At 41.0% G+C, this 27,104-nt stretch overlaps 1 protein-coding gene across 3 annotated transcripts in view; it reads right to left on the reverse strand.

Moving 5' to 3' along the window:
* mcamb (melanoma cell adhesion molecule b) overlaps positions 1–12,994 on the reverse strand; it is a 38,600-nt gene extending 25,606 nt beyond the window's left edge. Inside the window, exon 1 of one of the 3 annotated variants that reach the window (XR_008834900.1) lies at positions 12,587–12,994. Coding sequence is in view for 2 of the 3 variants with exons in the window: in XM_056441572.1 (XP_056297547.1) it covers positions 12,587–12,650 (64 nt within the window). In the remaining variant the exon portion in view is untranslated. The remainder of the gene's footprint in view (positions 1–12,586) is intronic. The other 2 variants (XM_056441572.1, XM_056441571.1) reach the window with 2 other exon arrangements.
* Between the last annotated feature and the right edge of the window lie 14,110 nt (positions 12,995–27,104).

Below are 27,104 nucleotides of genomic sequence, written 5' to 3' on the forward strand. Positions count from 1 at the left end.
GATCAGTATCACGTTTAATATTTAATATCCGTGGGAAACTAATCCGAGCGTCCGCAACTTTCATGGATATTGTCAGTGGAATCTAAAAAGTGAAATTGATGGATTAGTTTTTGAACGCTTGATGGAATTGCAAGTCTGTAAAACACATAGTTACCATTTCTCAAAATTAGGGTATCAAAGACAAATCATTGGAGACATTGTGTGAGGCCCTGTGTGGCGTTCAGGTGATGCTTTCACTGCGGGGACAATGAGATGGACGGTGGCAGCTGCAGCACCCAAACTGCACATTCCCACGATGCCTGCGAGAAAGCACGGTCAACTTGTCACAGTGACCTGCCAGACACTTTCCCTAACACACACACACACACACAGTCACTAATCCCCAGGGCGCTGGAGCCGAATGGCTGGCAGTATCCACTCAACATGCCATCATAATTAACGATTTCCAAAAGGCGGAGCAGACGGAGGCTACGAAGAATGTAAATACAGAGGAGAGGAGAGTGGACCACACAACTGGGGAAGAGATAGGGAGAAAGGAGCGACATCTCACTCTCTGATTTCTCCTGGTGATCCAACGCGATGTATTCCATTTCAACAAGAAGACCACCTGTCGTACACATCAGACCTGGCTCGGTTCTCAGCCTGCCAGACTCTCCAGTGCATCTCTCAGGAGGGGGGGGGGGAGGGGACTCTGCTGAATCTCAACTGTAACGACAGCGTGGTCGATGAGTTGTGGATGAGTCTCTTTCGAGGTAGTTGTGTTTTTTCTCTCACGGCATTTCCAGAAACAGTGTCCCTGTTACTCTGGAACACGGATGATCTTCCAATGAAATCCAATCAATTTTGGAGGATTCATTTTTAAAAGGGTCAAATCTCTTATGAATAAATGAAGCCAAAACTGCCCGGCCGGGTCGGGGGGTAAGTCAGAGAAGTATCTATTCTGCCATGTTCGGCCACTTAATGCCATTTTCCCACTTTATCTGTTCAATGAAGAACCTCCGATAATGAAGACTCGTGGACTTCTGGATGAAATGCAGGACGAGCATCAAGATGCTGCGCGAGGGCTCGGGCGGGCTCGGTCTCTTTTGGTCTTCCCTCAGCAGAGAGTTCACCCCCCACCCCCTTAAAGTATGTGTTGAATAAATGACTTCTGACTTCTTGTGGGATGCGGTCATCTTCCCATGTCCGAAAGCCACGACTCCCATAATATTTAAAAAAAAAAAACTGAGTTAAATTACTCCCTATGCCTACATGCATTTGTATTCCTGTGTGTGTGTGTGTGTGTGTGTGTGTCTCAGTGGACCATTTCCTCCTGCTGGCTCCCATACTGGTTTGAACGCCCCCTCCTTCCTCTTTCCCACGTCCCCGATGACAAAATGGTCTCCACATCAGAAGCTCAGTGAGGGGGGAGAGAGGGAGAGGGAGATGGAGATGGAGAGGGAATAGAAAGAGAAAGAGAGAAAGGGAAAGAGAAATAGAGAGACATAGTGATAGAGAGAGAGAGAGGGATAAAGAAAGTGTTAGTGATAGAAAGAGGGAAGAGAGAGACAGAAAGGGAGAGGGAAAGAGAAATAGAGAGAGATAGTGATAGAGAGAGAGAGAGAGGGAAAGAGAAATAGAGAGAGATAGTGATAGAGAGAGAGAGAGGGGGGGGGGGGGAGATGGAGAGGGAAGAGAAAGAGAGAAACGGAGAAGGAAATAGAAAAAGAGAGAGAGAGAGAGGGAAAGAGAAATAGAGAGATAGTGATAGGGGGAGAGAGAGAGAGGGGGGGAAAGAAATAGTTAGTGAGAGAGAGAGGGAGAGAGAGAGAGAGAGAGGTCCCATGAAATGGGTTCACAAGTTTGAGATGTACGTTGCTTGCTGCTGGCATATTATGGCTAAAGATAGATCGCAGATAAACACACACACACACACACACACACACACACACACTGAAAGCTTTTTACCGATTGACTCGTGGGATAAAGTGCTCAGCAGCAGCTCTTTCCTTTTTTGGTGGGCACTGCCAGTGGTAATAATGTTACTGCTCCTTCATGACATATGTTTGCTACCTTATGCGTACAGGTGAGAGTTGCTGTGTGTGTGTGTGTGTGTGTGTGTGTGTGTGTGTGTTTGATACAGAAGTCCCTGCAGTACCACAATCATGTGTAACATATGCAAACTCGCATTATCAAATAAAAAGTCAAGACAGAAATCTGTGCATTCCCATGTATGTCATATACAATTAAGTTACAGATCCATAAAAATGTGCCCTTTAACGTCATGGAAACGATATCCTTCCTGGGAAAGGAAGCGGTGACCTCATAAGTAGGATGGAGGGTGGCGTTGGACTCCCATGTTTACGAGAATTATCTTTGCGTGACAACTCAAGACGTCGTGTCATTACAACATTGACAATAAAACCCATTACACTAATCAAGTATTGATATCATTTCATAGCTTTCATAACTTGTAAAGACCTCATTACAAAGTCCTCTAAAATCGTCACGCATATTTGGATGTGTGCATCGGCTACACATAACTCCATTGATTTGTACATGAGTAAATAAATTAATAATGATCTCTCTGTGTTTAACATCCTGTTTAATTGGTAATACAATATCTAATTTTTGGCTGCTTTGGATTATGTCTGCACAAATTAAAATCCCCAGTAAAATGGAAAAAAGGATCAACAGAAATGTGATTTTGATTGCAAAATCAAAATGTTTTTATTTTTTTTAAGTAAATAACATCAATGGTTGCATCATTAACTTATATTAGGAACAAAACAAAGGAAAAAACGTTTTCTGTTTTACATGTTTTAACATTTGCTTGGTAAAAGAAGACACACATAGACACACTGGTTCGGCCTGTAGCTGATTACAGGTCAGTAGTAAAGCTCTTTGTCAACGTAACCTGAGAGATTTATATTTGTTCAAGAACATATGTGAACTCATCTCTTGCTCGCATGCTTTACTTTCCAAAAGTGTTGCCTCTTTACTACAACACAGATACTAAGATGGCTTTCCAAATATCTCACATGTTGTGATATGAGGTCCTCGGTGTGTGCAGCGACGAAAACAATGGCCCCTTGTGTCTGCATCAGATGTTTCTACTTTGAAAAGGTTGATTAAAGTTAAAATAACTGAAACCAAATCAAATCATAACCCAATATTAACTTTTTTTTACTGAATATATGGTGTGAGCTCGATAGAAAATGACCTTTTTAGTAATCACCGTTTCATCTGAAAAGAAAGAACCACATACACAAAAATAATTATTTATATAAAATATAAAACTGATGTATTAGTAAACCTTTGAGATATAAGTTAAGATAAGAGATAAGATTGGAGATAAGATAAGAGATACGATAAGAGATAAGATAAAAGATACGAAAAGAGATAAGATAAGATAAGAGGTTTTTATTCTCATTGATGCGATACAACGAAATTTCGTTTAACTTCTAAGAAACAGAAAACCATTTAAATTCAGACTTTAATAATCCGATATACATACACATGGGCCAGAAAAAAAAGCAAAAATGAAGCGTTAACTACAACCAGCGACCCGGTGTAACTAAGAATGTGCAGCCGCAGCAAACACATCCGTCGGCTCTGTGGAGTCAGCGGCTCGGTGTCATGGCGGAGGCCCGGCAGGTTGCATTCGGTCTAAAAGGATCCTAATGTGCATTAGATCAGCGTGGAGCATTATATCAGGAAAAACAACATCCATTATTAAGCAGCGTGTTGAACGATCAGAGAATACACAGAGATCCTGACGGGCCTCTTGTCTCTCCACTTGTGCCCGTGAAGCTCCCGGAGGACAACTTCAGATCCGAGGATCGGCTCGAAGCCTTCGCAGTGGTTCTCATTCTAGCTACAGCTAAACACAATGCAACTGAAGACAGAAAGGAAAGAGAATATAGGTTTTATTTGTAATATATCGTTCACTTGACAGAAGCCCAGCATCTAGAGCGCTTTCCAGTAATTATCAGGGAGGGGGGAATAAAAATCGATTATTAGATGCATTGCGGTTCTCTCTTGAATGATTAGGACTCGATGCATTCTCAACGTTATGAATGGCCCGAAACAATTCCGTGACACCCGGCTTTCCCTTCTTAACCACTGCTCCTGAACGCAACACATGTAATACACGTGCTTCTTGTTTACGTTGTTGAGGTCGGCAAAATACTTGCGTATACTAGCATATAAACTAGGGTTTTGGTGATGGCCTCCTACCCTCATCATGCTGCGTTCACACAACAATATTCGCAACACTTTACTTGCGAGAGTTTACTCGCTTGACTATTTGTGGCTTTTTGCGTCATTCACGCCTTAGAGGGGGCGGGGCTTATCTCTGAGGCTTTACTCTGTGGAAACAGTTAAAATTTCCGCCATCCACCACGGAAGAACTAACCACTAGATCTGCTTTATACTTTTTGAGGACATCCCACACACGTTGCAACATCCAACGCCCTCCTGTTCTGGGTTCATAACATTAATATCATATATATTTAAACATAACATCACCCATAGACTGACATAGCTCGATGACTTTCACCGACTACGTCTGAATAACTGTCTCTTCCATCTCCATTAGAGCAGCAGCAGTTAGATGCACCAACGGCGGAGCAGCTCAACGCTGATTGGCTTTGGCAACTCATCGTCGGACGAATTTTTCTACAAAATTAAAAATATTTCAACTTGAGGCGAAAGTCTTCCGCGCCGCCCAGCGAAAATTCACGTCAATCGCAACCATTCACGTCTGTACGTTGACTTTGCATGGGATCTACTCGCGTGAAAAATTTGCACCACTTTTGGTGTGAACACCAGAGACAAGGAAAGTGGGGAGGACAGAAGTGAAACGTTACACGTGACATGCATTGCTCCAGAATCGTGTGTCACCGTACCCGCTGATCCTTTCATAATCGCATCGTTAGCCCTCTTGAATGTTATCGTGAGTTCCTGGTAAACGAGCAGCGCCGAAGTCTCTTCTCCATCTACACGAAGGAGCTAAGAGAAACCCCCGAGGGCAGCGACGGGGCTCATTGGCAATACTGAGCAGAGGGACAGGGAATAGTCTGTGTGTGTGTGTTTGACCTCAGGAGGAGACACGGAAGGGGGGAACGCACATAAATCAACCGAGTCAGAATGGGAATAAAAAGAGACCAGAAATCAACATGCAACGAGCAGCCAGCGATAGAAGAAATGTTTATGGATTCTGCATTCCTCGACCACCACCGTTGCTAATCATAGGTCTTTATTCACACCAACAAACTTGAGTTCTACGTCATTGAATAAGTCTTAGAATATTATCCAACACTAGTTTTAAATCTCTACCTATACTTTAGGCCTGCAAGCTGAGAAAGTGTGAAGTTAACCTTGAGTTTCACACCACATTTCTTAAAGCACATGCCTTGGTTTTTACTCCTCAATGCTATGAACTGTTCTCGTGAACACCGTAGATCATGTTGGAGAAAATCAATCACACAGCGAGGTTCTCACTATAAAGTCCATGTGTTCAGCATGCCAATATCTGGGAACCACATATCTCACCCAATGCAAGGCCATGTTTAGAGCCATATATAGTTAGCATCTTATCAGTAACAGATACCAGCTACCGCAGGCTTTGTAAAACATATTTTTATTTTGTATTATGCTGCATTGATGTCTTGCTGCTTTCCAGGATCACAGATTTGCTTGCTGATCCTGCAGTTTTTTGGCAAATCCCTCCTGACAATATTAAAGATTAAAATATCACAAAGAGAGACTTTTTAGTTTCTTTTAAAGTACCTTAGTGGCCTGAGATCTTGTCCTAATTATCTTTTTCGAAAAACTAACAGGTGAAGCATGTTCTTATTTGCTATGGGAAAAAGAAAAAAAACATCACCAGCCTCAGTCTCTCTTTTAAGAATCTAAAGTATGTCGACATATTAACACATTTTGTCAGACTACCATTCAACATGTCAGGAGTTTATAGTTAAATCTCCCGATGCCATGTGTAGGTATGTTTTGTGTTTGCGTGTCTGTCTGTGCAGTATATTATCTCATCCAAATAGAATTTGGCTCATCTAATCTCACCATATTTTATTCCTAAAATAGTGTGCAGAAAACCATGCCAGCTCATACTCATCTACGGAAACAGATCTGGAGAGGAGGCCGACAGTCGAGACACTGTGTATACAACCAATTGCATTAAAAGGCATCATTAGGCCAGCTGTTTTCATGCATGGACAACTTTAAACAAATTCCTTTTTCGGGGTTTCAGGTCATCCACAGTAGAATATTAATTGAAAGACACACGGTTGTTAGAAGCTAAATGAGCTAGCTAACGATACTAACTATTTGATGTGATTTTTTTGGGGTGTTTTAAGCGATTTCCTTGTGATATTGGAGTTTACAACATCAGGGAAGTTAATGACTTTCATAATACACATGTGGCCCATACATCACACGGCCCTGATCCCACCGGACGCTGTGAATGGTGTCGATTTCTACATGTTGGTAAAACTCCACACCCTTGCAACACCTAAGAATGATCACTATATCTTAAAGCCAAAACTACCATGTAGAAACCAGCGTTTTGACATCGGAGTCACTGTGACTGACAAAAAGGGAACAGCTGGCTCTCCTGGGGGCCACAAAGAAAACTGTTGAACCAAAGTGAGCAGGAAAAAAAGGATTTTGGAGACAAAAACGCCAGATCTCAACCTACAAGTTCTGTCAAACGCAGTAAATAGGGTGCTCCTAATGTAAAAAAGGCAAAATAAAAGTTTAGCCTAAAGTTAGATGAAAGTTCACGACTGCATTCAACCATTGAGCTCCAGCAAATAGGGTTGAATGAGGATTAATGTAGGAAAAAACATAACTATGCATAAAAGTAGTGATTTAAAAAGGGAAATCAAGTGAATTCACACGCAGCACCAGGTGGAAATTAGGGCAGAAATGTTTCTTTATTACAAAAAGCTGCTCAGTGTTTGTTTGTAAAGTTGCCTCCCTCCATCCCATTAACACCAGTAACATGGCAGCTGTCTGGACCCTGAATTACCAACACATCATGAGCTCAATGACTGATGGAACAGAACAAGCACAGCCCTTCCTCTGGGATCAAAACTTCTTTTTCTACCAACAAGTCGTGGGACAAACAGCTAATCTGATATTAAAACCCAAACCACAATTAATACCTGTGTTATAATCAAAGGGAACAAGATACTTGTGGGGGGGGGGAAAACACAGAGTTTTGATCATATTTTCCAAAAGCTTTACTTTTATAAGTATTTGAATAAGTAATTAAAAAGGTGTAAATTAAGGCATTTCTTGTTTAAATATAATGTCAGGCCTTGACCCAACACTAGCTACCCATGTTCCTTGCACCTCTCCACCACATGTTACATCATTTCAGAAGTCTTCTCGGTGACCTGCTAAGTAATGTTGATGTTTTTGGCTCATGAGAGTTTTCTCAAGTTGTCGACAGAAGAAGAACCCGTTGGAGGTTCGGAGTTTATTTTAGTGGTGACACAACATTGTAGAGTTCGGTTTGTTGTTGTAACCGTGACCCGAGTTTAACTAGCGAGCTATCCCACAGAGTCGAGCCATTTGTCGTTACTGCCTCAACCTCATGCGCTGAGCTCAAGTGCACAGAAGTCTAGCAGATAATCTGGAAGAATAAAACTAATCATATTAAATTCACAAGATGATAAGTGATAAGCACTTCTTGTCCAATACAATAATCATAGCTCCATCCACATTATTTGCTTCTCATTTCATATTCATGTGTAGCGTAAAAGAGGTTTGGGCCACGAGAGCAGTTTGGGGTTTAGTGCCTTGCTCAAACAGGAACCTGGCAGTCTGATAATGTCCTCTTTCTCGCCTGCTTAAAAAAAAGATAACACTCTAAATGACCTTTAAATGGCCTCCAAATGGGGGGGATCACATAAACAGTCCTGTCATCAAGAGATAGAAGGCCTGTTTCCTGCTTTTCTTTTCAGAGTTTATACGGTTCCCACCTGCAGAACACTGAGCTGAGCCACCGTAGACGCAACAACAAAAAAAGCTTCATCCTGTTTGTATGTTCGTTCATTCTCGAGTCAAGTGGCTTTGAAAAGCGTCACGTTGACCTCTCGACTTCTCACGAGGCTGTGAAAGAAAAATGGAAACGTTGGGTTTTCTTGACCAGAAAAGGCTTTTTATATGATCCATGTCTCCGTTAGCCGGAGGTTTAATGGTGAGCTTGTTGTCCCCATTTGGCTCAATGTCTGGTTGTTTAAGAGATCAGGTAGCAGCTCCTGTCACAGCCAATACCTCTCTCAGCGCTGAGGCTTTTATTCTCAGAGCTCATTACGCCTCGTCTTACCGGTTTTTCTCTGGCACTCAAAAAATCACAACGAAAAAAAAGAATCACAACATTTGGAAAAACGTTTTTTTTTTTAAATGGTACGAATGTCAATGAATCTGAACATGTATACTGTATAAAAGGACATAAATAGACATAGCGGGACCTTTGATAACATCTAATTTAATCTACATTAATGAAAAGAGTTACTTTATTAACACTTATATATCGTGACTACAGAGAATTCTCTCTAAATGGGCGTAGAGAACACAACGCAGAAGCTATTTAACCACCGATCAGCGCCTTACAGTTTGTCACCAGCAGTGAAACAGTCACACAGAAACAACACATGACATAAGGTCATTCTTTAGGTTATGTGTGCGAGTGTGTGCGTTTTGTGCACCGCAGCTGTCGGTTCTGATCGAGGGACTTCAAAAAGGCCGTGAGAGGAGCGGTAAGTGGTACCGGTCACAGGAGGAGATGCTGCGCTCGCCAAAAAAGGTGATCTTTAAACTGTCTGATATGAACCGATTTAGCCTGCAGTCGATGCAAGAGCAATACATCAGAGTGTGAACATTGAGGCCCCTTCCAATACGACGTGCAGATGAAATGCCTCATTGCACATCTGCAGACGAGGCGGATATCGAGGCTATTAAGGCTTCCAGTTGGCCATCGCTGGTGAGGTGTTTTCCGAAACAACCAAACCTACATAAATCCTATATAAAACAAAAACTGTGCTGCGAGATGCTTTCAACTGGAGAAATCTGATAAGAAATCTGTATTTCATGACAGGAGTTTGCCTATTTCAAGTCAACATGTGTAAAACAAACATTTTTTGTGTGTGACAAAAGCAGATTTTTCCTCCCGTTCTGATAACAGACGACTGAACGAGGCAGATAATGAACTTCCTTTCCCTTTTTGCACGTGTAAACAAGTGTTGGACGACACGCTTTGGACACACAGAAAAGTGTGTTGAGATTACGAGATCATTCAACGAGGCGTGACGACGTTGTACAAACAATCATTCGGCGCTACACAAAACGGTCCTGATGACAACAGCGCCGTGTCCTGGGAGGCTTTCTCCACAGGAACCCACCCCCCCCCCCCCCCTCCCTCTCGCCCTCACGTGTTTGCTATATTGACCCAGGTAATGGTGTTAATGGATGTTATTCTCATCAAAAAAGGGGCAGATCAAACAGTAAAAGGAAACCCGGTGCTTTTACGATTGATGCTCCCGAGTGCAACGCCTCAACCTCGTTACACGGTTCAGCAGGCAGACGCCACAATTTCATTAAAAAGCTTTTTTTTTAAACACACACCTGACAACAAATGCAGCTTTTTTTCAGCTTTTCATAATAATATAATAATATAATATTTGCCTCAGAGGGCTTTACAATCTATACACATACAACATCACTGACCTTTGACCTCACATCGGATCAGGAAAAACTCCCACTTGGCTGAAAAAAATCTTTCAGATAAAGAAACTGAAAACATCAGCGCCATGTTCCAGAGCAATTGTCAGAATATATGCATTGGATGTTGTTCGGATCTATTTTATATTATAACACTGACATTCTCTTTGCCGTTGTACTGTTTCACTGGGGATCTGGATTATGTTTCACTAATCCTAACAACTGCAAATTCGCCAAAACAATTTGAGACATCTCCGTTGATTGATGTCGCGCCGTCACGGCCTCCAGATCAGAAACAGCGACGGGCTGCGCTGCGCCTCCTTTTTTTTTTCATCTGTGCGGTGTGTGTGTGTGTGTGTGTGTGTGCTGGAGGAGTCTGTTGCATGGGAACACATAAACAGAGCCGCTGTGCCTGAACAGCCCCCGGCTGTGCTTCAGGACAAAGATAAGACACCACGTGCAAGTGACCAACTTTCTCCACGCAAGGACCTGGCATCGTGATTAGGTTACGACCATTTGGTTACCGAGCGTGCGTTGGAAATGATGTCATACTCATGTTCGCAAATTCACGAATAGCAAACAGTCTGCGTGCGATGAATAAGTGTATTTTGTAATTACTTTTCAATTAAAGACATTTTAGGAACAACATCTGTGTCTGTTCATAATTCAAAAGAACCTCCAGACTCTATTTCCTCGTCATGTATAGATGAAAATGAACATTCCTCGCGGTGGATAGAGCCGGAAGAGGGGTCCGAAAATGAGGCAAACCCGATCCTCTGCCAGATTAATGGGCCTCGATTTTTTTTTCTTTCTACGCCGCGGTCGAAAAAAACCAACAAGGGCATTTATTGTCCGTGACCGAGATCACTTCTTCTTTTGAGCAACGATGAAAAAAACGAAAAGCACAGAGCCGGCAGCCGGAGCACAAAACGGATGACCTTTCAAATGAGCCGAGGTCTAATGTGGCCCCTCTTTGGCCCCCCCGCTTCATTAGCTGATGTCACAGGAAGTGAACAGTATCCTTATCGAGAGGGGTCAGCAGCTTGTCTTTCCTCTGATGTCATCGTGGGGGCTGAAGACGGAGGGTCATAATCTCACGAATTTTCATCTATGCATGTATAAACGGTGTCTTTGCAGATCCGGCAGAGGCTGAGTGGTCGTCGGCCAACATCGGCGACATCGTTGAGTCGATAACCAAATAAAGATTTTAAAGTGAGAGAGAAAAAAGTGACGAGAACAGCGGTAGCTTGAGCTGAGACGTCAATGAATAGATGAGTCAAAGCGATTCTGCGCCGTTGTCGTCGTGCATCTCTATCGCCTCTCGAGGGCTCTCGATATGGCCGCGGCGGAAGTGTGCTGTAACACAATGAACGTCAGGGTGGATATGGATTGGAGGTGAAAGGCAGCGGCGAAAGGCCTGAAGAAAACCAGAGGCGGGAGAGAACAGGAAGTGGATTTTTGATGAGAGCAGATATGGAGTTGTAAGAGATCCTGGACACAATGCTCAGGCTGAACTTAAAAGAGGGGATGAGGGAGGGGGGGAAAGAACAAAACGGGGATACGGAAAAAGGTGAAGACGTGGGAGGTCAAGAGAGGAGGGGACGTGCCTGAGGAAGAGGAAGGGTTGGAGAGAGGAAAAGCTCCCATTGACCTGTGTGTTGAAACAAACACACCAACAGCAACTGAAGGAAACAGTAATGTGGATAGCTGAAGTGGCGTGGCCTTCTCACCCACATGCCACCGCCCACAAATCCACCACTCACACGCTCCCTTCTAAAAATACACGTTTATCTGCACATCAGAAGTTGCCACCCAGCTTATTATATATATCCTCGCACAGAAAATCGGATTAACAGGAACAAAAGATGCTAAAATGCACAGGTTAACTTTCTTTTTTTCGTCTTCACGCTCTTAAAACCAGTGCACCGGGAGCTGGTATCTCACTCTGGTGAATATGTGTGTGTGTGTGTGTGTGATAGAGAACATAGTTTGCAGCGCTGAGCCACTTGATCACTGCTGAGAACAGACGAGAGCTGACAGAAAGCAGACGGGGAGAGAGAGAGAGCTCCACCGGCCACAACCGGACCTCTGTGGATGTCGCCGGCTAAAAATACATGCGAGCGAACTCAGCTTCACACGCCATGGGAACTAGCAAAGTGTCACATCTCATTATGGTCGTTTAAATTGGAATATTTTACATCAGGATCGTAAAAATAGGTGTCCGACGGTGTCGACGTGTTTGTTCACAGCTCGTCTTTCGATCGTTTGCAGTTGTGAGTTTGCATTCCTCCAGCTGTATCCATCACACCCCAACACGACGAGAGGAAATGCAATCGAATTAAGAAAGAAAAGTGGGCAACACTGCCTAATATTGTATAATAATGCATTTTCAGTGTCACTAAGCCAGAGATTTCTAGCATATTTGAGATGAATAAAAGTATCTTCCCTCTGAAATCTACACTTACTTGTGAGAGAAAATATTGTAGCACCTCGGTTACAGCAACATGGAGGGTTTACTGCCTTTTTTGGGGGGGTCCATTTTAATGTAAGCAAAAAAAGGGGGGGGGCTGCACAGTATCACCATCAGTGCACACAGCAGGGCCTGCTTCACCTACTTGGGACACGGTGAGCCAGAGAAAGTTTCTCTGGAGGCAACAGTTGACCTTGGACCTCTTCAAGCTAAAAACAACAATTAGTTGCAAGACATCAGCAGATGAGGCTCGTGCAAGATATTTAAAAAAATAAAAAGTCAAAAAACACTCTTCGCAGTTGTATAATTCCAACAAACAAGCAAACAAACAAACATGTCTCGGTTTGGTTTACAGCAGCAACAGCGCAAAACGTCTCGCGAGCCACTCACCTCCCCAGGTGTGAAAGAGGGCCAGAAGTCCGACGAGTAGACAGCAGGCATTGTTCCGTGCCATGGTTGTTGGTCGGCAGTGCAGCTGTCCGTGTGTGTGTGTGTGTGTGTGTGAGGACTGACAGGGACCGGGTCCTCCTGGAGAACTGTATGGAAAGGAGCGGCGCGTGCGGGCGGGCGCGCGGGGAGGCGGATGCTCCAGGAGGGGCGCAGACGGGACGGTCCTGCCGCTGTAAAAAATATCCGTCGGTCTCTCCCGACTCACTCGCGCGCGCGGTAGGTGTGAAATTTTGTTTTTTTCTCTCGACGCGTGTATCTGCTTTTCAACGACTTCGGTATCTTGTTGTTTTAGTGACGCGTTAATTCCGAGGAGAAGACGAAGTAAGAGTTCAGAGCCCGGACTTCAGATGAATGACCGGGGTGGATATGTTGTGCAGTGTGCAAAAAAAAAAAGAAGAAGAAGAAGAAGGAGGAACTCGAGCGAGAGCAGCGGGAGGGCGGAGGTCCGGAGGAAAATGTGATTTACAGCTTCTCCAACATGATACATCCCCAGCAGGAGTGATACTACGTGTGTTTTGTCAACACTAAAACCATGAGTGTGAAAAAAAATAGCTGTTGAAAAGTTGTCACTTATCTTTTACATAAAGGGGCTCCAACTTTCAGCATATGGTGGCCTGTATACTTAAAGATTTTTAAGTTAACTTCACTCGTATCTTTTAAGTTGTCTGAACTGACATTTTATGAGTTGACTTACTTAATGTTTACTCCAATTACATCAGTTGCCTAAACTAATTTTGTTTTGTTTTAAGAACTTAAAATTATTTAGCTACTTTACTTTGAAATTTTTAGGCAATGGTTTCCTCACCTTTTTCAAGTAAAGTCAACTTATTACATTTTACAGTGTAGGCGTCGTTAGGCCTGTTTTAGGGGGGCTTTAACGAGTGTTACCTGCTCACATTTAGCTTTACTTGGGGCAAATGAAATGGAGTAAGTTATAAACTGTCTCCAGTGAACGAGGGCGTTAAAAGTACAATAAATAACTATTAACATCTCTATTCTTTGGGTTACCTCATTAACAATGGACACAATATCAGTACCTGGACATTGACCCCCCCACTATTTTCATGTATTTCTGCTTTTTATTGATTGTTAATTGTTTCATTTATTCACCTGCCACGTGTGTAACTGCAATGGAGGCTTGAATTGTGTGAGAGGTTCATGCTGGTTACGATGAGTAAAGCTCATGCGGGCACTTAGGTCAGCTCAGGGGTCCTTCGGGAAGAAAGCGAGGGAAAACGCTACGCTAGTTTTATTAGCTAGTAATAAACCAGGGTTTTTCCTGGGTCAAAATGGGTCTTCGGTGCTCCCAGACAAGAAGACACGCTTATCAACTCGATTAGTATTGATCAAAACAGAACGAGGGTTCGGCTGTAGCCGACTTGAAACATACTATTGAGAACATATTCGCTGACATGCACGTGATGAACACAGGTTTTTTTGTTGTTTTGTTTTTGCATCGCAGACTTTTTTGCCTTAGGCGCTCGGGATTTGTCATAGGCGTTCGGGAAAACGGCTTAGGCGTGCGCCCAAATTTTCTCTATGCAGGAAAAACCCTGTAGACTAAAACAGCCTGCAGCATGCAGTTGCGTTACTGATTGTGAAACAGTTCTTAAACCCACGCACGCCTGGATGTCCAGGTGTGCAACATTTGCATTACAGTTTTTCTCAATTGATTACACACCAAAACTGGAATTTATAACACAATGACCACAACCTGTAACTCATGTGCCAACTCCCTAAACCAATTCTGCTAAACTATAAGCACAATTATCTGCTTTAGACACAGATTTCAATTGTTAGACACACTTTCTTCAAAACACTAAACACCATCCTCTCTACTTTGCACACTTCATCAATGCCACACCTCCTTGTGTTCAGATAGATAGATAGATAGATAGATAGATAGATAGATAGATAGATAGATACTTTATTAATCCCCAAGGGGAAATTTGTCGAGACAGTAACAGCAACACACAAGAATAAAAAACAAAACACAAAATATAAGAAACAGGGATGAAAGATATATAAGTGTACAAGTAAGATAAAGTAAAATACAAAACAAAATATATATGTAAATATACAACACACATGCATACACAACACACAACAACACTGACAAATCAAATACAAAAATATTAAATATAGACAGAACACACTGCTATTCAATTGGCAAAACTTCCATTTCCACGGCTGTTGTGCAATTTGGAATCAAGGCTTTAGCAATATAAGGGCTACAGGTGACCTCCTGATTTGAAGAAGAATGGATGAAAACATGGAAGGTAGAGGAGACCAGAGAGGCAGAGGAGTATTTTGTTGTCCTTTTTTATTTTCACTTTTCTTTCTTTTTTTGTTGACTGTCGCGGTCTATTTTCTATTGTTACCTTCGCATTGAAAATGCGGAAGGTTATGTTTTGATCGCCGTGTATTTATTTATTTATTTGTATGCGTGTTATTCGCAGAACTCAAAAAGTATTGAACCGAATCGCATGGAATTTGGTGGGATGATTGGTTATTATCCGGGGACCAGTTGATTAGATTTTGGGATCAATCGGGTCAAAGGTCAAGGTCAAAGGTCATGAACAGGTCAAATCTTCTTGAATGGCATGACATTTGGTGGGATTATTGGTTATTATCCGGGGACCACTTGATTAGATTTTGGGCTCAATCGGGTCAAAGGTCAAGGTCATGGAAAGGTCAAAATCTTTTTTTTACCATAGCATGATACATTTGTGTCCAATTGGCATGCAACTAATGCCAAAATGTTCATCATTCAATGCCCAATCTTGTGATATGCGAAGGTATGCGCTCTACCGAGAGCCCATTCTAGTTTATTCTGTGAAAGAATTAGAAAAAAGAAAGAAACATTTTTGTTGTATATTTGTGTGTTGTTTTATAATTTGAGTTAAAACACTATACATTTACAATATTGTACAACAGGAGAAAGCGTACAGTACCACTGGACATGAAAAGGCATAATGCTCCTGATAAGGCCTTCATCCTGGTGTTTTCCCATTTCATCGTAGTGTTTTCCATTGAGCACATCAGTGTTCAATCGATGCTCAGAATGTCGACTCATATAATGGGCTGTGTTTGTCATTTGAAAACAAAATACCCTTTTGAGGTGACATAACACTGTTTTGAAAGCAAAGTTGCATTTTGCAGGAGATATGAAGGGTTTTGCATTTTGTGTGAGTGGTTTTGGGATTTGTGTTTAGAGTTTTGAGAAAACGAGGCATGCTTTCAAAAAATGTGTTTAAGCAATTGAGAAAAACTGTAAACTCACTGATGGGAAGTGCCGGGCTGAACTGGATACGGGTGATGTCATACGTATTTCCGTGCACCCATCAGAGTTTAGGTGCATCTCTAAACCTAAAACGTGAAAGTAGAGTTATTTTTGAGTATGTTAATCAATAATACCTTTTTTTTGTACTGTAAATATTGATTATTTAATCATTAATCTAATGGTGAACTTAAGATTTGACACTACATTTTTACTTTAACACAATTAAAGAAGAACAAATCAGCTCAACATTACAACAGTTCTCCATCAAGGTCTGTTTAATTAATTATCTCCATCAAGCCGCTTATAATAAACCTGTGAATACGCCTCCCTCTTTGTGCTCGATGCCAGGCTTAATACGGACGTGGGAGTTGAAATCCGACTTGACTCCCTAAAACAAACCTATAGGAACACGGTGCCGGCCAGAGGACGTAGCATCGACCTCGACCCTGAACCTGCTTCTGACTGTCGGGGGGGAAATGAAAACAAAATTCTCCAGAGGGACGGCGGGAAAGAATGACACCAGACACCGCGCTGTTGACACTCTGGTGTTGGTTTACTAAGCATGACAAATTATTTTAAAAAGTGTCTTTAATTGGTTTTTGGTGATTTTTAAATGGTTAAACACACATTTTGAGGGCTGTTAGTCCTTTAAAAATACTCTTCAGCTTAATCCAGCATGTTTTTTTAACTTTGATTTATTTAATAATATATAAATATAATATAATAAAACTTTTCTGTAAAGCACGAGTTAGCCAAGAGGCTATTTTTTCATCTGTAGTCCCGAGAGGCAGACGTCATAAAACAAACCTAAAAACACGTACGGACAAAGCAAATAAAATAAGGGAGAACTGTGAATATGTATATATGTAGTGGCTGTTTGTCCAATAAATAAAAAACAAACATAAATCAAAGAGTTTGTGGTTTACGCAGCCAAAAGAAAACATTATCCATTCAGAATTATGTTTTTCTGATAATATATTTAACAAAACAAGCAAACAAAGGAACTCCGAACATCGGCTCACCCAGGTGCATGCTGGTCCTGTACCTGCCTACTCCTACATATAACCACAGTGTTACCCAATTAGCGAACAAATTAACAACCAAAAGAATCAATATATATAAAAAACAACAACAACAAATTAAACTAAACTAAAAAACTTTTCTTATATATCAAAATATCTAAACCTAAATAAGCAAACAATACTTGACAATAAAATAACTAAATACTAATATAAAAATAAATAGCTTTGCGTTACGAATAATAAAAAACTTCCTCAAACTTTGCACAGGCGGTGATAATAAAAATAAACTCAAACCGTTAAAAACAATCGTTTAGGCCAAAATATTATTATTCACTACAAGCATTTCACAGTTGTTGATGTTGGGTTTTGGTTGCTTTTATAATTTTCATTTATGTTTGTGTATCAAATTGCCTTTTTGTATATTTGTTTTGGGAAAGGGAGGGGAGGGGGGCTGTAATGTGTACCCTCGCCATTTGGCTGTGTGATATGTTATCCTTTCAATCCTTATGTGTGAGGTCTATTGTTCTATAAGTCTTGTTTTGTAATTTGTACAAATAAATCATATATTAAAAAAATGTAAAAAACAATCGTTTAATGTCGGTATTATTTGATCCTGTGTGAATTATCACAGCCTGTGCAGCTGGAGGCGGATCAAAGAAGTGGAGGGGGATGTGGGGGGGTGTAGGGGGGGGGGGCGTGTCCATGTCACGTACACTGATCTCTGTACCCTTTACAGCTGGAAACACGCCACCGTCGGACCATCTGATCCGACTGCCTTCTGCCAAGCGGATTGCCTCCGGGTGTGGAGGTCAGCGCCGCTTAGGAAGGGGAGCCGGCAACGATACCCAGAGCAACAGCACCATCACCACCACGAGTCCAGCTGGACGGGCCACGCCCTCTTTAGAGGGAGGAACAGGAGGATGGTGCATGTAATTGATATTAATGCATTCCTAGAAAAGAGGAGCACAGAATGACTTATTTACTTCATTTAATTTGATAATTAAATGACGTTTCGAGGATGTTTTCTTTCATGTTCGTCGTGCGATTGGGATGGCTGTGCTGTGAGCCACTTCAGCGCTATTTCAAGGGGTGTTTTTAACCCTCCTATTACCTTTGGGGTCAATTTGACCCCATTCAATGTTAAACGTCTCTAAATAAATGAATGACATCTTTTTTTTTTGCTTCATATTTTATGACTTTTCCTAATTTATTGGGGACAAAAATTCACATGTTGATATGTTTTCAATGTCCTGAACACAACTTGTATGCATCTGTGTTCTTTGGGGTCAATTTGACCCCAGCCTGTTTCTCACTGTGTCAAACATATAAGAAATATCAACTTTTTTATATATTTAAAGGGCTATTTAGGTAGTCATCAAACAAACATAAAGTACCTCACACTGAAACTTGGGAAACAATATTAATTCTAATAATTTTCTGGAGTTTTTAATTGCTGGGGTCAAATTAACCCCAAGGGTAAAATATGTTAGTGAATTTGAAGGTAACAATAGAAAACACGCCCTCAACCGGTCGTAGACATGGTGGACCCCTCCGGGATGGGCTCTGCCCTGCCAGATTAAAAACACTGGTCCCGATGCTGTAACTTTAAAGATGTACTTATGTCAGACTGGTGTTGTTTTCTGTGGTTTTTCTAATTATTTGTAATCTATTTTTTGGTCTGTTTTTTGTTGTTCTTTACCCTTTTATTCCTCCTTTCACTTTGGATTGTATCCTTAACGCCCTATCTTGTAAATTTGTACAAATCTAAATAAATATATACTGTATATAAAATATTTTAAAAACACGCCCCCTTTTCTAAAATAATTACCATCCTTAGCCTGCCAGAGGACATAGAGGACCTGGGTAGAAATCGTATTGCTCAATTTTCTTATAATCATTAAAAAAAAGGTGTAATCTCAACACACAAGCTTGTTTTCTTTACATCACAACATACTAAAAGGCGGGTTATTGGAAATAATTGGTTTGTATGTTGTCTTTTCCCCTAAATGACAAGTCACAAGACTCTTTAACTCTGAGAAGAAACAAATAAGCATATTTTCATAAATGTAGACTCTCATTCTAGGACCAACTGTTTTCTTATATGAGCATGGTCTCTCTTCAGTTCTTTATTGTTAGATAATAATACAGAGAAGCAGAAAGATAGTGTGTCTGCTGTTTTTTACAGGGTGCTTTTAGTCAAAACATCCTCCTCCGTTCACAGATATCACGGTGCTCTGTTTTTCCTTCCATCCTGAAGCTATCAGAGGGTGAGATACGAGCACTGATGCTCTGTTTTCATGGAAACACTAGGCCCATTATCTCTCTTTCTTTGGTGAAATAAGTGTAAATTGGTCAATCTGACACAACATCCTCTCCGTATCGCTGTATTGCCGCCAGAGAGAGGGAATCATTATAATGCTTTACAATGTTAGGGGAGTCAAACTCATCTTCACCGTGGGCATCATGGCCTCAAAGGGTTGAAACTGAAACATATAAACGTATAAACTTCTCCCCAACATGTTAAATAACTCTCTTTGTATTTGATTATTGTTTATTTGAGTGCAGAAATATTGTACATAAGAACATTTCTCTAAATGTTATAACATAAATCCATTTCATTTGAAACCTTCAAAATAAAAGCACGGGATATATATTTCTTTCTTCTTACATTTCTTGAAGAAAAAAGTGATCACCTGTCTTTCAAGTTGCCAGCGGCCACAAAAAATGACGCGGCGGGCCTTGTGTTTGACACCTGGGCTTCACATGTTAACAAGAAAGAAGTTTCATGTCATTCAATGAAGTTCCTGCAAAATATGCACGAATAAGTTGCACAGCAACTAGTTTAAGTCACTTGATATTCCTCCGACCCCAAAAACAAACCTCCTCAAACGGAGTTATTCTTCATGCTATTACTGGTTGGAATTTACTACCTCATCATATATCTCATACAGGTAATAATTTGTCATTTAAAAAACAATTAAATGCACACCTCGGGGCATCAACCACTTGATATTAACTCCTTCACATTTTACATCCCTTTTTGTAGTCCTTTTTTGTATAAATTACTGATGTACTGAACAATATACATCCTGGTCCTCAACTGGACTTTGCTTATTTTGAATTATTCTATTTGTGCTATTTTTTTTATAACTGTTTTTACACATCATGTTTTACATATTTATATATATTACATGTCGTCCTTTCTGTGGACGATTAGCGGCCGCTAAGGCGTCAGCTAACGGTGGATCCATTTAATAAACTAAAGTAAACAGCATGTCTAAAGAAAATAAAAGAGGCCGGTCAAGGCGTGCGTTTAAAAAAAAATTGTGTTTAAAGTGATTATGTGCGAATGGGGAAATAAGGGTGTTAACCATCGTGTTGACGCTTTGGTTTCCTCTGCGGTGAAGCGCGAGCCTTGTGGTGCGTAGCGATAGCCGAGTCCGAGCTGTTCTCAAAACAACTACATTGTTCAGCCGCTCTGCGTCAGTGAGTTACGACCGGCTCTCCAAGGTCGGCGTGTGACCTTCTATGAGTTAGTATCAAATTTGTCCAAGTTATTTTTCCAGAAATGCTCGTAAAAAACAAACAGAAACCAGAGTGGATAATTTGAAAGAATTCCTCCCTTTCACCCCTTTTTATTTAATTTGATACATCCTGGACTGGGCGTTTGGGAATATCAAGGGGGGGGGGGGGGAATAGAAGCAGGAAAAGCAATATTCGCCTCCCCCACAGAGTTCCCAGGCCCTGCAGAGCCTTGACACATGTTATCAGAGCATGTTTAAAAAGATCTAATACAATCTCTCTATGGTCAAATTAGATTATGAGTAATTATTTTCAGAAGTATCTCCTTTATCGGTCCGGGGAGTTGTCACACTCGGTTGCACTTTGCTCATTTAAAGGAATATCGTTCAACTCAAAATAAAAACAGAATAATAGAAATAGAAATAAGCTTATTTGCTTTCTGGGATAAGAGGGTTAGGGTTAGAGAGTTAGGGTTATGGGGTTAGAGGGTTAGGGTTATGGGGTTAGAGGGTTAGGGTTATGGAGTTAGAGGGTTAGGGTTATGGGGTTAGAGAGTTAGGGTCATGGGGTAAGCGGGTTAGGGTTATGGAGTTAGAGGGTTAGGGTTATGGGGTTAGAGGGTTAGGGTTATGGGGTTAGAGGGTTAGGGTTATGGAGTTAGAGGGTTAGGGTTATGGGGTTAGAGAGTGAGGGTGAGGGTTAGAGGGTTAGGGTTGAAGAGTTAGGGTTATGGGGTAAGAGGGTTAGGGTTAGAGGGTTATGGGGTTAGAGGGTTAGGGTATGAGAGTTAGGGTTATGGGGTTAGAGAGTGAGGGTGAGGGTTAGGGTTAAAGGGTTAAAGGGTTAGGGTAAGAGAGTTAGAGGGTTAGAGGGTTAGGGGGTTAGAGGGTTAGGGTTAAGCCCTAACCCTCTAACCCTCTAACCCCTTAACCCTAATCCTTTAACTCTAACCCTAACCGTTAGGGTTAGAGTTAAAGGGTTAGGGGTTAGAGAGTTAAAGAGTTAGGGGGTTAGGGTTAGGCTGAGTGGGTTAGGGAAATAGAGTTAGAGGGTTAGAGAGTCAGAGGGTTAGGGTGAGTGGGTTAGGGTATATTTTGCATGCTTGTGACATATCATATCGTGGACTTGTCATCTGACAGTAGAGTCTCAGCGTCCTCAGAGCGGATTCATTTAACTTTGGTCTTCCCTCTGCTTCCTGTCTTTATGCTAAGCTAACAGCTGTAGCGCTATACTACACACAAGAGAAGGACATCTTCTCACCTGGCCCTCGGCAAGAAGGAGGTGACGTTCTTGTTCTCTGACTGTTTCTTCAAAGAAAATTAACTTGATCTCTTCCGTCAGTTTTCACACTCATGTTTTAACCCCGTGACCTTGACTTCTGTTAGAGTTTCCACTCCTGCTGCCCTGCCTTGAAGCATCCTCACCACGCACATCGTCTGTTTATCTCACGGCGCTGTGCTCATGGGCCCGAGGAAATTCTTTAGGAAAGAAAGAAAGGAAAAGATGTCATTCTTTCCAAGCCGCTGAGACCGGACCCGAGAGCAAGCTGCTTTCGGGGGGCAGTCTGCCCCGGCATGAGAGGCGGCCATTGTCCGAGTTACTCCAAGAGGATGGGGGGGGGGGGTTCGAGCATGCACTGGTATGGTGAGGGGGCTCAAGGGGGGGAGAGTGGGAGAGAAATTTGAATTTCTGCTAAACTCCGTCACAACGGCGAGGATCGTGACAAAGAGACACTTTGATATCTCCATGCGGGCCGAGATGGACGTCGCTCCTCCGTGGTGATTATATGTAATGGGGCGCATTCATCATAATAAATCCACCCACTGACATGTTTCTTCAGTGTTTCAGCCTGGAAAAGAGCTTGGTATTCAGAAGAAGAGAAAGAGAGAAGATGAATAAATAAATAAAAAGGTTAATGACGTCAGTTTAGTGATGAAACTTGTTTTTCTTGTTTGGAGCAATATATAACTTATAGAATGAAAGAGTTATTTACGATGCCGGAAATTCCCTTTGATTGAAGACCCTACTGTCGAGAATTCACATCTATGAATTTTATTTCCTTTAAATAATTATAATAAATCTGTCGTTGTTGGACCAGTATTAATGAGAAATTAGACATTTGAAAGGGAGGATCTCTGGATCATGAAACATAAGTATTAATGGCTTCTCATTTAATCAAAATCTGAAGAATAAAACACTTGATTTGCATTCGAAAGTATTTAACTTTTTTTTAAAGAGGACTAGACTTTGAGGACTCCATCAGTTGTTGAATGAATGAGTTAATTCATTTTTGTTTTGTTTATTAAAAAGGAAAAAGCATCACACGTGTAAAGACTTGTTCAATATTGTTTTATATTAAAGTTGAAGCTATAACTGATTTAATTGATAAGTTGAAGGAGACAGAAAGAATAATAAAATAATTAATTGTTTCCGTACAGTTTTTTCAAAACAAAATGCGAAATGTTCAATCACGTATACACACTCTATCATGTATTGTGTTTCTTCGTCAAATAAGATAGTAATGTGAATATTTGGGGGTTCTAAACTCAGAATTTTGGAGATATTTTCTATAGAAAATGGTGGAAAAAGTGAGAAATTACCAGGTTTATTCATAATAAAAATAACTGTTTGTTGCAGCCATATTGTCAATCGTTAAAGTTTAAGTTTTGGCTTCAAAAAAATCCAATTTAATCCTCACTGTCTAGATTGAATTACATTTTTTTCCCAGAAATAATGAGTCATGCAGCAGGAAGCTGCTCCATCAGCCTGCAAACACAAGAACATCCTGCAGATGCACAGACGAGGTCCTGAGAAGACATCATAAAGAACAGGAATGTCCTGCTGGGTGACCTCCGCAGTCTCAGTCATCCTATTCTTGTCTTTTCTGAGTCACATCAATAAAAATCATCACTCTGAAAATCAGTCTTTTGTCCCACTCCTCATTTCCCCACCGTCTTCTCTCAGACTTCCATCCCTCCCCTTGTTCAACGCGTCATGGAGGCAGCGGGAAGGGGTTTCTGAGGAATGCCGGGGTCTCGCTCTGGGGCTTGAACCCGTCTGCACACCAGTGATTTCTTCTGTTTCTGAGTTTGGAGTTTTTCCCAGAGAAGCTTCTGGTCGGCCGCCTGTACCTAAAATTAAATAACACTCTCACACAAATGTACTCCGAGAGTACATTTATGTGAGTCCAGTGCACTGGCCGGCAGCCAAAGTCATCATTGAATCGGATGAGCCAAACTCTCAATCCCAAGTCTGGGAACGCGACACAAAAATGTTTAAGTCACGGCCACAATGACAGATTATTGAGATTGTGTAGAGGCTGGTTGGGTCATTCTGTACAGGGGAAGACATGTTGTTCCATTTAAACATTTTTAATGTATTTAACTGTAATCTGGAGAAATAATCATCATTTTGTTCCATTAAACATTATTAATTTATATAACTATAATCTGGAAAAATAATCATCATTTTGTTCCATTAAATATTATTAATTTATATAATTTATCTAGAAAAAAATCTGATTTTTTTTCCATTACACATTATTAATTTATCTAACTATAATCTAGAGGGAAAAAAATATTTTGTTCCATTAAACATTAAATATTAATATAACTATAATCTGGGAAAAATCATAATGTTGTTCCATTAAACATTATTTATTAATATAACTGTAAACTTGTATCACTGAAAACATTTTATTAATCTGAATCTAATCGAAATATAGTTGATTTATTTCCAAGAGTTAGATGAGAAGATCGAAAGGGCCGGTTGTAACTGAAACATATAAACGTATAAACTACTCCTGAACATGTTGTTAAATAACTCTCTTTGCATCTGATTATTGTTTATTTGAGTGTAGAAATATTCTACGTAAGAACATTTCTCTAATATTAGAACATAAATCCATTTCATTTGAAACCTTCAGAATAAAAGCACAGGATATTTTTCTTAAATGTCTTTAAGAAAAAAACAAATGACGTGGCGGGCCGATTGTCTCTCTCTCATTGTTTGTGTTTGACGCCTGCGCACGATATCGTTTAATTATGAACCTTTACAGCCAATCGGCAGCCTGCTGCATAAGCACAAAGAAACAGGGAGGAATGGTAGTCACCAGCGCCTCTAAATATCACAAATTAATATATTATCTGAGTTGTTTTTCTTCTTTTCAACATAATCCATGTTTTGCAGAATATCAGCAATCTTATCTGGCAAAAGTTTTTTAAGAGTGTGATAACTTCCATACACACAAACCACTTGTTCTCTCAAAAAAAGAAGCTTGAAACTGTGTTTATGACGTCATAAATGACGTGTAACTTTACATTAGAGATATCCATGAGTGCACTGACACGTTTATTTGAGCGACACACGGGACGCAGTGCAGTGAAGAGTTGTCGCTGAGGGATAAAAGATCAGACGGATGGATGGAAGAGTTTCTTTTAGAGGGTGGAAACAATCCGGCGGGTGAGGAGCCTAATTGCAGTAAATCAGTCACCCGGCGGGCCCTCGGCTCCTCGGAGGAGGAAGCGCGTCAAAGGGCTCGGTTTGTCGGAGCTGTCTCCGCTTCATCCTGCGCGAGCTCCCCTTGTTGTTCTGCCCTTTTTATTCTTAGATTGTTCACTTGTTTACATTCTGTACTGAACATCTCCGAGGAGACGGTCTTCCATGTCTTATTTTTAAAGATTGCTGTCCGAGTTTGTCGTCGTTGATCGACGGCCCATCGCTGGTTTCGGCTGACTGGTGCTCTCGGCTGCTCTCGGCTGTACTTCATGCCGATGGAGTGATACACTTTGTGTTGTGTGCCAACGGAAAAAAGTTAAGAGGCACCGATTGGCCGTACGAAATAGCCTCCATCGCTTTTATTATTATCTTTATTTAAAATGGAAGCTGAACTCTCTCCCCACTAAATTATATGTTATCTAGATGTTCTTTGTTGTTGTTGTTAACTGTTTGCACTTTATCCCTTTTATTACTATTATTATTACTCACTTCAAGTTACAAACATACTTTCGATCTTCTGTATGTTCCACAAATAGAAAATTGACAATAAAGATGACTTTGATGTACAGTTAAAACATAAATGTCACCATTTGTTGCACCGTGTACCAGATTGTAGCTATACAGCTAATTTGCATCTGTAGTCCCTTGACAGACCATAATAAACATAAAACAATAACAGTACAGGATAAGACACACTACAACAGAATATACAGTGTGTGAGGAAAATATTCAGACCCCTTTAAAATGTTCACTCTTTGTTTCATTGCAGCCATTTGCTAAAATCTAAGAAGTTCATTTTATTTCTCATTAATGTTCACTTAGCTTCCCATCTTGACAGAAAAAAACAGAAATGTAGAAATGTTGGCAAATTTATAAAAAAAAGAAAAACTGATACTTATGACCACGTGATATTTCAGTTTATCTTTAAAGAACACAACTCTCACCTTTAAAGAACACATCAAAAACACAAAATCCAAAGTCGGTTCCCGAAACAACATTCTACGGAAACTGACCAACTCCAAATGGGGAGCCACAGCACACACATTAAAATCTACTGCTCTGGCCCTGTGCTATTCCTCTGCAGAATACGCATGCCCTGTTTGGGAGAGGTCAACCCATGCCCAGAAACTTGACCCAACCTTGAACAACACCTGCCGTCTGATCACTGGCTGCTTGAAACCCACCAACACAAGCAACCTGCACCTCCTCGCTGGCATTGCACCTGCTGATATTAGACGGGAAGTTGCCAGCCGAGTCGAGAAAACAAAAGCTACGAGCGATGAACGCCATCTCCTCCATGGATGTCACCCTCCGGCCCAACGGCTAAAGTCAAGAAGAAGTTTTCTCAGCCAGGTCCAGCCCCGAACAAAGTCTCGGGAAGAAACCAGAATACAACTCTGGATGGAAAAACTTGAGAATGACCCACCTCCAACTGACATGGGAATACCCCCCACTGAAAACCTACCCCCTGGCCAAGAAGCATCATGGGCTCAATGGAAAACACTCAACCGCCTTAGAACGAGAACGGGACGATCCAAAGACGCTCTGGTCAGATGGGGCTACAAGACTGGCCCAACCACCTGTGAATGTGGACAAGCAGACCATACAATGGAGCACTGCCTTGTCTGCCCTCTACTGCCTAACCCTTGCAGCCCAAAAGACCTTGCAGTATTCAACAAAAACGCAAAGCACTGTGTAAAGAAATGGGAAACTGCCATATAACTATCACGCTTCAGTGAAACGAAAAGAAGAAGTTTATCTTTTTTAATAAATGTGCTAAAATGTCTACATTTCTGTTTTTTTCTGTCCAGATGGGGTGCTGAGTGAACATTAATGAGAAATAAAATAAACTTTTTTGATTTTAGCAAACGGCTGCAATGAAACCAAGAGTGAACATTTTAAAGGGGTCTGAATACTTTCCCTACACACTGTATGTGGTCAGAAGAACACAAAATACACACCATGCAAAGCTACAGTACAGCACATTAAAAGCAAGTCACAAATACTATTAAAAGTAAGTAAGATACAACATTAAAAGAAAGTAATACACTCAAGAGTGGAACATTATTATTTAAATAAATTACTTTATTTGTATTTAATGATCTTTTACGCAATCAAATAATTATTACCCTCT

The sequence above is a fragment of the Pseudoliparis swirei genome, chromosome 20 (assembly GCF_029220125.1).
Source record: "Pseudoliparis swirei isolate HS2019 ecotype Mariana Trench chromosome 20, NWPU_hadal_v1, whole genome shotgun sequence".
In the NCBI taxonomy this organism is placed as follows: domain Eukaryota; kingdom Metazoa; phylum Chordata; class Actinopteri; order Perciformes; family Liparidae; genus Pseudoliparis; species Pseudoliparis swirei.